The 12,651-nt window shown below is 43.2% G+C and overlaps 1 protein-coding gene across 4 annotated transcripts in view; it reads left to right on the top strand.

Annotated features, from left to right (window-relative positions):
* Nucleotides 1-12,651, top strand: part of PSAT1 (phosphoserine aminotransferase 1) — a 501,906-nt gene that overhangs the window by 206,129 nt on the left and 283,126 nt on the right. For all 4 annotated transcript variants that reach the window (XM_033958496.1, XM_033958494.1, XM_033958495.1 and 1 more), the window contains one exon: nucleotides 6,919-7,124. In XM_033958496.1, coding sequence (XP_033814387.1) covers nucleotides 6,919-7,124 — 206 coding nt within the window. The remainder of the gene's footprint in view (nucleotides 1-6,918; nucleotides 7,125-12,651) is intronic.

The raw sequence follows: 12,651 nt of genomic DNA, 5'->3' as shown, positions 1-12,651 counted from the left end.
GCCAGGTCATTTGTTCCCAGATGGATAACAACATCAGTGTTAAAATCCTTAGTTTCTTCCTTAATTATAGTCAGTATTTCCCTGGAACTCCTGGTAGCTGAGGATCCTGGAAGACATTTCACTATTTTGGACTCCTCGCCCTGTGTTCCAAGGTTAATGCCTCTGATGATGGAATCCCCCAACAGTAATAGTTTTCTGTTTTTGGCTTTTTTATTTGTACTTAGGGTGCTCTTGTTCTCTTGAGTTTCCTTCATTGGTTCCAGTCCCACCTCCCTTCTGTTTTCCTGAGTATCGCAGTGCACTAGTGGAGCGAAGGAATTCTGTAGAGGTAATATTAGTGAAGGTGGATGTTTCTGTGTTATATGTCGCAGTCTTCCTGAGCCTACTGTGACCCATTTATTCCTGGGCTGTTTTATTCTTTGAGGTAGAGGTGGTAAGTTGGTATGATTTTGTGGAGTGATGGAAGCTGCTTTAATTGTATTCAATTCCTGTTTAAGTTTGCAGAGCTCCTCCTTAATACTGGCAAGTTGAAGACAGATGGGGCAAGCGTTAAGCCTCCAAATAGTATGTCTTGGAATTAAAGCACCACAGTGATTGCATAGAATAAAGGTCATCTTGATTGGTTGTGAAGTCCTGATTATATGGGTCTCTATATATGAATAGTGGTCCCTGGGGTTGGTGGGACTATAAGTAAGACTACTAGTAAGGCAGAAATATAGGCTCTATACCACCTAAAACACAGTATTTTAAACAAAACTGCAGGTTCTATCAGTGCTACCCTAAAACACAGGATTTATAACAGGATTTTCCCTACTTTAGTCACCCTGAGCCACAGGCACCAGAAATATAGGCTCTATACCACCTAAAACACAGTATTTTAAACAAAACTGCAGGTTCTATCTGTGCTACCCTAAAACACAGGATTTATAACAGGATTTTCCCTACTTTAGTCACCCTGAGCCACAGGCACCAGAAATATAGGCTCTATACCACCTAAAACACAGTATTTTAAACAAAACTGCAGGAAGAGGAAATAAGATTTAACAGAGGAAAGAGAAGGATTTTTTTGTGCTTTTTTATATTTTTTTTAGTAAGAAACAGGGAGGAGAAGAGAAATTAAGCAGATATAATGCTGAAAACCAGTGAAAAGAGCAGAATATGAAATGCTGAGTAACTTAGCTTTTAGAAGTTCACAGGGCAGCCTTGTTTCAGCAATGTCCCAAAGACGGTTTCATTGTCTTGTCTATAAGTACTCCCAAGTCTCTTTCCTGGGAGCTCTCTCCGAGTATAGCACTGGACATCCTAATCTAATCTAATCCTTAGGTTTGTATACCGCATCATCTCCACGTTCGTAGAGCTCGACGCGGTTTACAGTAGGAGAAATAGGAAGGAACTACAACAGAGGGTTAGAGGTAGAAGTGTGAAGAAAATTTAGAGGACTTGGGATGCCAAGATATAAGAGTTTCCTGTATTCGAGCATATGATTTTGGTTACCGACATGCATTACCTTGCACTTATCGACATAGAACCTCATTTGCCATTTCGTGGCCCATTCCTTGAGTGTGTTTATATCTCTTTGTAGGTCTTCGCAATCCTTCTGTGTCCTCACTACTCTGAATAACTTTGTATCGTCTGCAAATTTAATCACCTCACTCGTAGCGAACATTTAAAAGAAATTAACAAACTAAGTTGCTATAAAGAAAAAAGGAAAACAGGCCCTTTCGACTGAGACAGGATAACAAATAATCAATATAGCCCTCATACTTTCCCTTAAACCTGAGATGCTGTTGACAAGAATGTTGTCAGCTGGCTTGGATCAAAGAAAACATATTTTTTTCATACGATATTGTATCACACATTTACAAGGATGTCAGGAAAAAAAAAAGGCGCTCCCCAGAGCAATAACTCCTGGTTTTAAGAGAAGAAATTCACGTCTCCTTTTTTGCGTATGTCGAGCCAGATCTGGAAAAATCAATATCATAAAACCCATAAATTTTTTTTGTCTATTTGTGAAGAAAAGCCTAAGCAACCAGTTTTTATCTGGTGCTAAGGCTACTGTAATAAGAAGAGTCGCCGGCTTAGCCATTTCTATATCGGAAAGTTCAAACATTGCTGAAACATCAAGTGGTTGCTGGTCCCCTTGTAATTGTAGTTCATCTCTTTTAATAGGTAAATAGTAGGCTTGAGTAAGTGGTGGCAACATATCTTCAGAAATTTCCAAGATTTCCATCATATAGCGTTTCACTATATCTCTTGAAGATATTGTTGCAACCCTCGGAAAGTTAATCAATCTGAGATTATTATTTTGAGAGGTATTTTCTAAAGATTTCAGCTTCTTTCTCAAATTAATATTGTCCTTAATTAGTGTTTCTCTAATCTGTTTAGATACTTTCAATTCTTGGTTGATATTTTCTATAGAACTTTTAGTATTTTCTATTTCAACTTTCATGTTTTCCACTAAAGTTTCTTAGGCTTTAAATCTTTCTTCCAGTTGTTTCAGTTGGGGTTTAACTAACTTTGCCAAGTCTCCCACAAGATCCCAAAGGGAATCCAAAGTTACCTCTCTGGGCTTTACAATTGTATAGAAAACACTTTTAGAATGAGAAATCTCACCAGTTGGCATCCCCTCTTGAACAGCACTGCTCAGAGTTTGGTTTTCCCCTACAGTTGTTGAACTCTGTCTCCTCCAAACTCTCCTGCAAACGTAGGGAGTTCGTCTCCATTCTCCCCTCTCTGCTCTCCATGGCCTCTGAGGGAGAATACTGCCCATGCTCCGGAAGTACCTCCTCTCATGGGGAGCTGGTAATCTGAGGAGGAGGGGGAGGTGCTCTGGCGTCGGGGCTCAGCGTGGTTTCCAAGCCCAATGAGATCGCATCCGTTTCGCCTCTACAGTGCGTCTCTAGCGGGTCTGCCAATGCCCGGGGTGTCTTCTGCATACGCCGAAGAAGCTCCTCAATGTTGCCGAACGCTGTCACTCCAGACTGCCGCGAGGCTCCAGCGGCACTACAACCTCTTCGTTTTGGCATTGAAGAGGATGTAACAATCCAGGGCAGCAGGTTAAAAGTTGTTTGAGGTAAAGCTCCGTGGCGTGTTGCTTAGCCGAGAGGGTCTACGGCTATCTTGGACCCCGAAGCTCACTCCCTTTCCTCTCTCCTAAAATGTGGCACCACCTGTTTAGCACCACAGGTGTCTACACTTCCAGTACATATAAGGTGGTACGCTATTTCTCATTTGTACCTTTCATCTGTAACCATTTTCCCAATGAGCATCAATATTTTTTTGTTTGTTTTCTTCTTACAATACTAATGACGACTCATATTATTTCTCACATGTCTCTTAAATTAATTTCACTGAATGTCAAGGGTCTAAATAATGTCATAAAACAGAAAAAAAATATTGTCATACTTAAATTCCAAACATCCAGACATAATTGTGCTACAAGAGACCCATCTTAACGCGTCTGAGGCCGCCAAAATAAAAGTCAAATGGGCTCATCAGCCTTTTTTCTCTCCTGCTGTTGGGATTAAAAATGGAGTTCTCATTTTAGTTAGTATTGTAATATCAGATTGATTTCTATCTACAACTAATGATAATGGTAGGTGGGTACAAATTACTTTGAATATAAACAACTCCATTATGACTCTAACATCTACGCTCCTACAACTGACTCCACTGAGTTCTTTGAAGAAATTGCTAATCAATTAACTGCAACTAATGTGTCCCATCATATTGTAGTTGGTAATTACAATATAATTATGAACTCCCTCATTGATAGAATATCAAAAGCAGCTTATAGAACACCTAAGGCCAAGTCTATTCTCACGGACCTAATGGCACACCTGAACCTGATTGATATTTGAAGAGATCTTCATCCAACCAATAAAGATTTCACTTTTTATCATGTGGCTGAAATGTCAGTTAGAAAGCCACCACTACAATAGAACCCTAAAATTACTAGAACAACACAATAATGGTAGAAATAATAGTTCTAGGATATTCTACTTTGTGACTGGGTAGAGAGAACTGCAAATAAATAACTTACAACTTAAATTTAGTGAGAAGACTTCAGTGTGGATTGATAAGTCAAGTAAATGTAAAATATTCAATCCTATAACCCATGCGCGGGTAGCAACCCAGCGCACCACACCATCATCGAATCATCATGTGTGCAGTGAAAATCAAATAAATAGTGCAAACACACTCAGGGCTACTTTTACTAAGCTGCGTTAGCATTTTTAGCACACACAGCATTTTAGCATGCGCTAAACCCGTAATACGCAGCTCAATGCTGGCATTAAGGTCTAGTGTGCGAGGCAATTTAGCACGCGCTATTCTGCGCGTTAAAGCCCTAACGCGGCTTAGTAAAAGGAGCCCTCAGTGATAAATTATTATATAAAAAATATTATTATTGCAGTAAAACACTAAAGCAGTCAGAAAAGTACAATGGCTGCACTGTCTTTCCACAAATTGGTGAATGAAAAAGACTTATCTTGTAAGGAAGGCCCGCAGAAGCAGGGACTCCCAAGGATGCTTTCAACAGCAAAATCCAGTTCACAGAAATTGTGCTCAAGAAATCATTACAAATTCATAATAGGTTCAACTGAACTTCAGTTTCAGAAATAGTCCTTCAGGAACCACTGATGAATAAACTTCATAGTGAGTACAACAGCGTATAGCTGTAATACATCCAGTGAACGCCCGATTCAGAGATGGCAATTAAAGAGGCGGAACCAGGTGCATCCTGGTGCAAAACTGGTTTAGTGGGTTTTCGGGGCAGGAGCGATCTTCCTACGCTCCTGCCCCGTGCAGATCGCTCACAGGAAATGGCTCGAGAGACTAAGGGAGCTCAAGGCAGCCATTTCCTGTGCGATCTGCATGGGGCAGGAGCGTGGGAAGATTGCTCCTGCTCCAAAAACCCGCTAGACCACAGTTCTTCAACCGCCGGTCCGCGGGACCCCACCGCAGCAAAAGGTGCCGGCGTCAGCTGATGTGCAACTTCCTGTTGCCGTCGCTATGCCTGCACTCCTGCCTGCCAACACCGACTTCTGCCGCGTATGTCTCCGCACCCCCAGAAAAGCAGCGGCAGGTCTGTGTGCTTTTAACTTCGGCACACAGTTGTCCCTAGGCAGCATTTTAGCGCGGTTTCATGAGGCAGCCTGGGGCCTTTGGTAGGCCGGCCCACATCGCATCATCGAAGCGGGCCGGCCTACCAAAGGCCCCGAGGCTGCCTCATGAAACCGCACTAAAATGCTGCTTAGGGGCAACTGTGTGCCGAAGTTAAAAGCACACAGAGCTGCTGCTAGCCTACATCGAGGAAACATTTGCTGGAGAGGGAAGGAGGGAAGGGAGTAGAGGTGCTCCTGGACAAGGGAGGGGAAGGGGCTACTACTGGCAGGGGAGAAGGGAAAGGGAAGGGACAAGAATTACTGTTGGGGGAGGAGGAAAGGGAGAAGGGGTATTCCTGGACAAGGGAGGGGAAGGGGCTACCGCTGGCAGGGGAGAAGGGAAAGGGAAGGGACAAGAATTACTGTTGGGGAGGAGGAAAGGGAGAAGGGGTATTCCTGGACAAGGGAGGGGAAGGGGATACTGCTGACAGGAGAGAAGAGTAAGGGAAGAGAGTTACTGTTGGATAAGGGGAGGAAGAAAGGGAGAAGGTACTGCTGGACAAGGGAGGAGGAACATTGGAAGGAAACAGCTGGCAGGGAGATTAGAGGAGGGGAAGGAGTCAGGATGGAATGGAGAGATCAGATGAGGGAAAGGGGAGAGACAGAGGAATGACAAGGTAGAGAGAGATTGATGCTGGGAAGGGGGGTCAGATGAAAAATAAGGAAAGAGGGACAAAGATGCTAGATCTGGTGTAGGAGAGAGGGGCATAGAAAGAACGCAGATACCATATGGGAGGGGGAGGGGTAGAGGGCAGACAGTGGATGGAAGAGGCAGATGCTGGATTGAAGAGACAGAGAGCAGACGCTGGATGGAAGAGAGTGAAAAGACGATGAAAGCAGAAACCAGAGACGACAAAAGGTAAAAAAAATAATTTTATTTCTATCTTGTGATTAGAATATATCAGATTTAAAATATGTATCCTGCTAGAGCTGATGTTACACATAACTGGGGAGTGCAAAGCCCAGGCAGTGCATCTTTAGCTTCCAGCTGGCTTAGGGCTCTCTCTGACCAGGAGGCAGTTGCCCTCCCCCTAACACCATTGCTGCCATGTGTGACTGCGGTATTCTGTTAACATGACATTTGTGTAGCATTCTGTAATAATTTGGCTTATTCAGTTTTCTTGATAGTAGAGGGGATATATGGGGTGGGGAGATGGGGGTTTTGTTGATCCTTGCCCTGTATTATTTATATTTATAAAATGACAGTTGTACAGAATATTGTTTCTTTTGATACTTTAATAAAATATGTTCAATATAAAATCATAACTATTTGAGGCTTGTGCGGATGGGATCAGATGGTTAACGGGACCGAGCTCACGAGGACAGGGCGGCAATGGGGTTTTTAAAAATTTCAGTCTTATTAGTTTGCCGGTCCACAAAATAATAATTTTATTTCCGCCGGTCCATAGGTGTAAAAAGGTTGAAGAACACTGCGCTAGACCACTAGGTAAGGCTTAAGGGGAGGCTTACAGGGCTTAAAATAGCTGGGGGGAAGCAGGGGTTAGGGGCAGAACCGGCCCAAATATTATTCACGGTTTTTTAATATTCGTGGGCTGACTCTGCCCCTAATCCCCGTGGATATGGAGGGAGAAGTGTATATCAAATCCCTTTCCCTTTACCAGTAAAAAGTAATGGCCCAAAAAACTGCATCAGATACTTAATTCTGACTACTGAAACATGCTATATTCTGTTTGTTTTTAACAAGCAAGTATAATTTTTGTGTGTGGTCTTTTTTTTTTTTTTTTTTTTACAGTAATATACCAGAAAACTACAAAGTATTATTCTTGCAAGGTGGTGGGACAGGTCAGTTTAGTGCTGTCCCATTGAATCTTATCGGTTTAAAAGATGGACGATATGCAGACTATGTAGTCACTGGAGCTTGGTCAGCCAAAGCAGCTAAAGAAGCAGTGAACTATGGCAAAGTGAACATCGTGCATCCCAAGCTTGAAACTTATATACGTAAGAATATTTGATTCATGTATTCATACTAATATTAAAGTGTCATCACTAATAGGTCTTTGTAGCTATCAAAGGTTCTGAGACTTTTTATATCAATAATGGCTTAGCTCCTGTGATTTCATAACTTGTATACTTGTGGGTTTCTGTTTGTTAAAGGAGATTTGCTGCAGGCACTAAAGCCCTGGCACTCAATAGGTAAGGTTGCCAGCTGGCTCCAGATTTTCAGGACAGATTGTTCTAGACCAGGGGTCTGCAACCTTTAAGACATAAAGAGCCACTTGGACCCGTTTTCGAAAAGAAAAAAAAAACTTGGAGCCGCAAAACCATTATAAAACAAATCTAACACTGCATATATTGTTTCTTATCTTAATGCTATATACAGGATCACTAAATTGAAAATAAAATCATTTTTCCTACCTTTGCTATTTGGTGATTTCATGAGTCTCTGGTTGCACTTTCTTCTTCTGACTGTGCATCCAATCTTTCTTCCTTTCTTTCAGCCTCCTGTATGTTTCCTCTCCTCCAGACCTCATTCTCTCCCCCAACTTTTTCTTTCTGTCTCCCTGTTCCCCCTTCTTTCTGTCTCCGTGCCGTCCCCCAAGCCACTCGGTTTGCTGCCACCGCAAACGGGGAACAGCCCCCAAGCCACCACCGTCCCAAGCTTTCCCTGCAGAAGTGTTGCGCTGACCAGCATTCCGCTCCCTGACGTCAATTCTGACATAGGAGAGGAAGTTCCGGGCCAACAAGGCATTTCTCCTCATTCCATCCAGCCTGAGCCCCATCTCTCCTTGATCCAGCATTTCCCTTCTGTGTCTGTCAGAATTACCATTCCACCTATTTTCCAGCATCACCCTTCTTTGTGTCCATCTCACCTATATCCCTATCTCACCACTTTTTCAGAATCTTCATTTGTCTCTGTCCTTGTCTTTACCCCATGTTCACCATTTGCCCTTTCAATGTCTTTATCTCCCCCCCCACACACTTTTTCAGCATTACTTCTATGTCTCTATTTCACCTCCTCTTCATGTCCCCTCTGTATCTCTATCCTTATTCAGTAGGTCCTGCTTACTCTTTCTCTTCTTTGTGTCACTATCTCCATTTTCAGCTTTCCTCCCTTTTCCTTTGTTAATGCACCCTATAGCCAGAATCTTTCCACCCTCCCTCCACTCCGGCCCAGCCCAGTATGAAATATTTCCTTTTGTTTCCCTCCCCTCTCTCTTTCTCTCTCTTCTGCTCCCCCACCCACGAGTCCTGCATCTGGCCCTCTCCCTTCTACCTGCACCTGGCAAAACCCCCCTGTTCCGCGGCTCTCTTAAGCAACTCGTCAGCAGCGGTGATCAAGACAAGCTGCCGACATCGAGGCCTTCCCTCTACGAGTCCCGCCTTTGTGGAAAAAGGAAGTTGAAACAAGCGGGACTCGCAGAGGGTAGGCCCCGACGTCAGAAGCTTGTGTCGATTGCTGCTGCTGAGTTGCCGAAGAGAGAGGCGGAGCAGGGGATGTGGCCGGAAGCAGGTAGAAGGGAGAGGGAGATAGGAAGGCTGTAGGTCTCCGGAGCATGACACCGACCCCGGCCAGGATGATTTCTTTTTCAGACGTGCACCTTACAAGTCCGGCGTCGCGGCGGGAAATAGCCAAGCCATGCTGAGCAGTGAGCTCAGCACTACACAGATGAAAGCCTTGCTTGCTGATTGGTCCGGCGGCACGGCGGGGCGGGGCCGCCGGACCAATCAACAAGCAAGGCTTTCATCTGTGTATGTGCTGAGCTCACTGCTCAGCATGGCTATTTCCCGCCGCGACGCCGGACGTGTAACTGCATGCCTGCGTGACACACTACCGGAGCCGCAGCAAAGGTGGAAAAGAGCCGCATGCGGCTCTGGAGCCGCAGGTTGCCGACCCCCGTTCTAGACCTAGATTCACCCCACTATCTACACTTTAATTATAGTTTTGTTTTTTCTTAGGGAATCATTAAGGACATAAGACCTGCAAGTTCATGCAAGCAGATTGGTAAAAACACACACTGGATCAACCTGTCCTGAAAATCTGGAGCTAATTTAGAATCTTAGTTTTATTGTGAACTAAATGGAAATAATGCAGAGAATTTGCAGCTATCAAAAAAATTCTGTTTCCTATTTCTTTGGTTCTCAATTGAATACAACATGACTGTGCTAATGAGCTGAGCTGAGCTGAATGTGAATGCATGCAAACAGCTCATTGGTCTGACAATGAGTAACAGTTTTTTAAATTTTAAAAATATCTTAATTGGCTGCAATACTCGTGAACATCACCATCACAATTTAGCAATTTATCCTGGCAAACTTCACTATCACAACTTAGTAATTTATCCTAGCAAAGGATAAATCTGGAGCCACATGATGAGCTTTTATTGCACCTTGATTTACCAAGAGAATTCTCATAACTACCACTCGACTTGCTGACTACTGTGGTAAATGAGTCAGAGCTTGGGAGCATTGAATCTTCCAGCCGCAGCCCGACGCTCCCAGAACAGATCCCTGCAGGGCCTGTGCTGTTCCCCCCAGCCCCTTAATTACATAGCCCCATTCCCAGTCATACCACCCTATTCTCTATAAGGAGCCCCCCCACCATCAAGGGTCTTTTTTTCCCTTTATATTTATTACATTTTTTTGTTACAGAAAGCAACCCAAAAAGAAAATACAACAGATTCACATTACCAAAGAACTTCACGTAAGTATACATTGTGAATCCCCCTTACCCAACCACCCTAACCCAACAGATCCCACCCCCACCCACCCTTCCAAATTCTCCCCACAGCAACAATCAGCAAACAAACACAGGTTCTCAGGCAGAATTAACTTAGGACAAAAAAAGGGGGGAAGAGGGGGATGGGGAAAATACCCAACAGGGAGCTACAGTAAGAGGCAATCAAGTAAACTCTTTCCAGACCCAGGACACTCCTCTATTTCCAATGGGCCACAATTTCCAGGCACGCTGTTGTGAACAAGGGCAGAGCATAAATATGCTCCGCTTTGGAAAACCCCCGGAGGGGGAGGAGCTTATTGAAGATGACAGACTGAAGTCGCTGGGCTGAACGCTTCTGAGCCTATTTTTCTAAAATGGTGAAGCGTAAGTCCAAGACCCGGGTCTTTCCTGTTGAACCCGGGTCACAACAATCGCCTGGCCCTATGGATGCATTCGTCGAATGTTGGGCCCAAGGAGAACTGGAGAGAGAGTCCTCGGCGCGAGTTGGGGGCATTTCGGAGAGCCCTTTCACCTCTTTTGAGGCGGCCAGCTTCTCTCCGGAGGAACGAGACACGCCGGCACAGCCACTCCCTCGACTGGGTTTGCAGGGCGAGGAGAGTGTGACGGTAACTTCCGGGAGCTGCGAGGAGGAGGAAAATGAAGAACTGGCAGCCCGGAGATTGTCTACTGCCTTTTCAACGCAGGAAGTCTTGGGGAAAATGAAGGAACGGCAAGAATCACCATTACCTTTACACTCCCAATCAGGTACTGAGCAGCTTAAAGACTTGAATATTAAATGTTTCCTAGCTCCTCTAGAAAAACCTTCAGTGGTGGATTTAAACTCTATTTGGGAGGCAATCTCAACATTACAGATTTCCCTGGGAAACCAATTGCAAACGCTGTCTACTCATTCTGCAGGGATATTTTCTGAGACTTTAAAATTGCAAAAAAAAAGTGGGCAAATTAGAGGAAAAATCACTAGAACATGAAAGAAAATTGGAAGTTATGGTGAATATTGAGAAAAAATCAATTGAGCAGGGGAAAAAAATGGAAATATTGGGAGCACAAAATCAGCTCCTAATGAGGGATAATGATAATATCAATTTTAAGATAGAGGTTCTTGAAAACTTAGTACGGAGACAAAACTTGAGATTGATCAATTTTCCTAAGTTAATATCCACTACAGCTCTTGATATGTTTAAACAGTATCTTTCGGAGATTCTAAAAGTCCCACAGAACTCTTTTCCACCAGTTTCAAAAATCTACTATATTTCCTTGGGAAAGAAGAAGACTCCGGAGGATAAGCAAGAACCAGTAATAGATGTTTTGGACTTAACAAACCTATTAGAGAAGTCAGAATTTGAGGAATTAACGGTTGCCACACTTTTTGTTCAACTAGCATTAGATTCAGATAGAGAATGGCTTTTGAAGTTGTTTTTTAAATATAAAGATGCTCTGTTTTTGAATCAAAAAATAAGAATGTATCCCGATGTTTCTAAGATAACTAAAAAAAAAAGGAAACAGTTTTTGCTCTTGAGACCACAGGTGTTAAAAATTGGAGCTACGTTTATGTTGAGATACCCCTGTAAATGTTTTGTTAATTTTAGGGGAGCAAAATATACTTTTTTTGAATCTGCACAGTTATCAAGGTTTATATTAGATAAGGAGGTGACGTCTGCAAGTACCCCTATTGGTAACCAAGAAAATGTTCCTAGTTAGTTAAATTGGGTCCACTTCAGTCAGACTAAATTTCTTATAAATTGTTGGATTAATTAGTCTCCGATTTATGATACTTCTCCCTCAATATTTGTGGACTAACTAACAGTAGAAAGAATGTTTAATTTTTTCTTATATTGTTTTATGTTATGAATGGCGGATACTGTTTTATTTCATTATGATTGTGTTATCATATAATTTAAACTCAATAAAGATAAAGTAACAGGAAAACCCCCGGAATCGGGGCATTTAATAAGCAGCAGGCCATCAGTAAGGGATAGTATTTTCTCACAATGGCAAACAAGAACTAGCCCTCTGCTTGCCAATAGCCTTTCATGACAGGACAACTCCACCACACATGGCAAAAGTCACCCTGAAGCCCACACCCACTCCAACAAAGCGCAGATCCCGAAGGATAGATCTGACTAAGCCTAACTGGGGTGTAATACCAACGGTAGTAGAGTTTATATCCGTTTTCAATGAAAGCATAAGAGACCGAAGTAGCAAACGGGAATTTATAAACAGCACCCCAAGAAAATTGAGAAGGTGTTACCCCTAAATCAGCCTCCCATTGCTTTCTATAAGGGTCAGAAGTCAGAACATGGGCCAGCAAAGCCTGGTATAAGCAGGAAATCCCACCCTGACCAGTTCCTGTCTGGAGAGCCCATTCCAATTTCATATCACTCAGGCAAAGGTCCCAAAAAGTGTGTTTATATAGGAAAGAACACAGTTGAGTATAGTAGAAAGAATCCACTGCCAGCAACCCAAACTCATCTTGTAAATACTCAAATGAGTGCACTTGTGCCTCTGACCATACCTGTCCCAACGTACGCAAGCCCGCCTGAGACCACTGCCGACAGAAAGGTTCCTCACCCCCCCATAGGAAAAACCCTGAAGTCAAACAAATCGATGTCTGACTAAAATAAATCCACTCAAGAAACATTTGACATTGCACCTGGTACCAGACCCGCAATGTACACTGCAAATAAGGATTGGAGGTATGAGTATAATGCTGTACAATGCTGATGGGTGCCCAAGGCAACTTCCACAAAGATATCGTAGGCAAGCATTTCTGCGCTATCTGTATCCAGG

The sequence above is a fragment of the Geotrypetes seraphini genome, chromosome 9 (genome assembly GCF_902459505.1).
Source record: "Geotrypetes seraphini chromosome 9, aGeoSer1.1, whole genome shotgun sequence".
NCBI lineage: Eukaryota > Metazoa > Chordata > Amphibia > Gymnophiona > Dermophiidae > Geotrypetes > Geotrypetes seraphini.
This window is presented reverse-complemented; position numbering and strand designations above follow the sequence as displayed.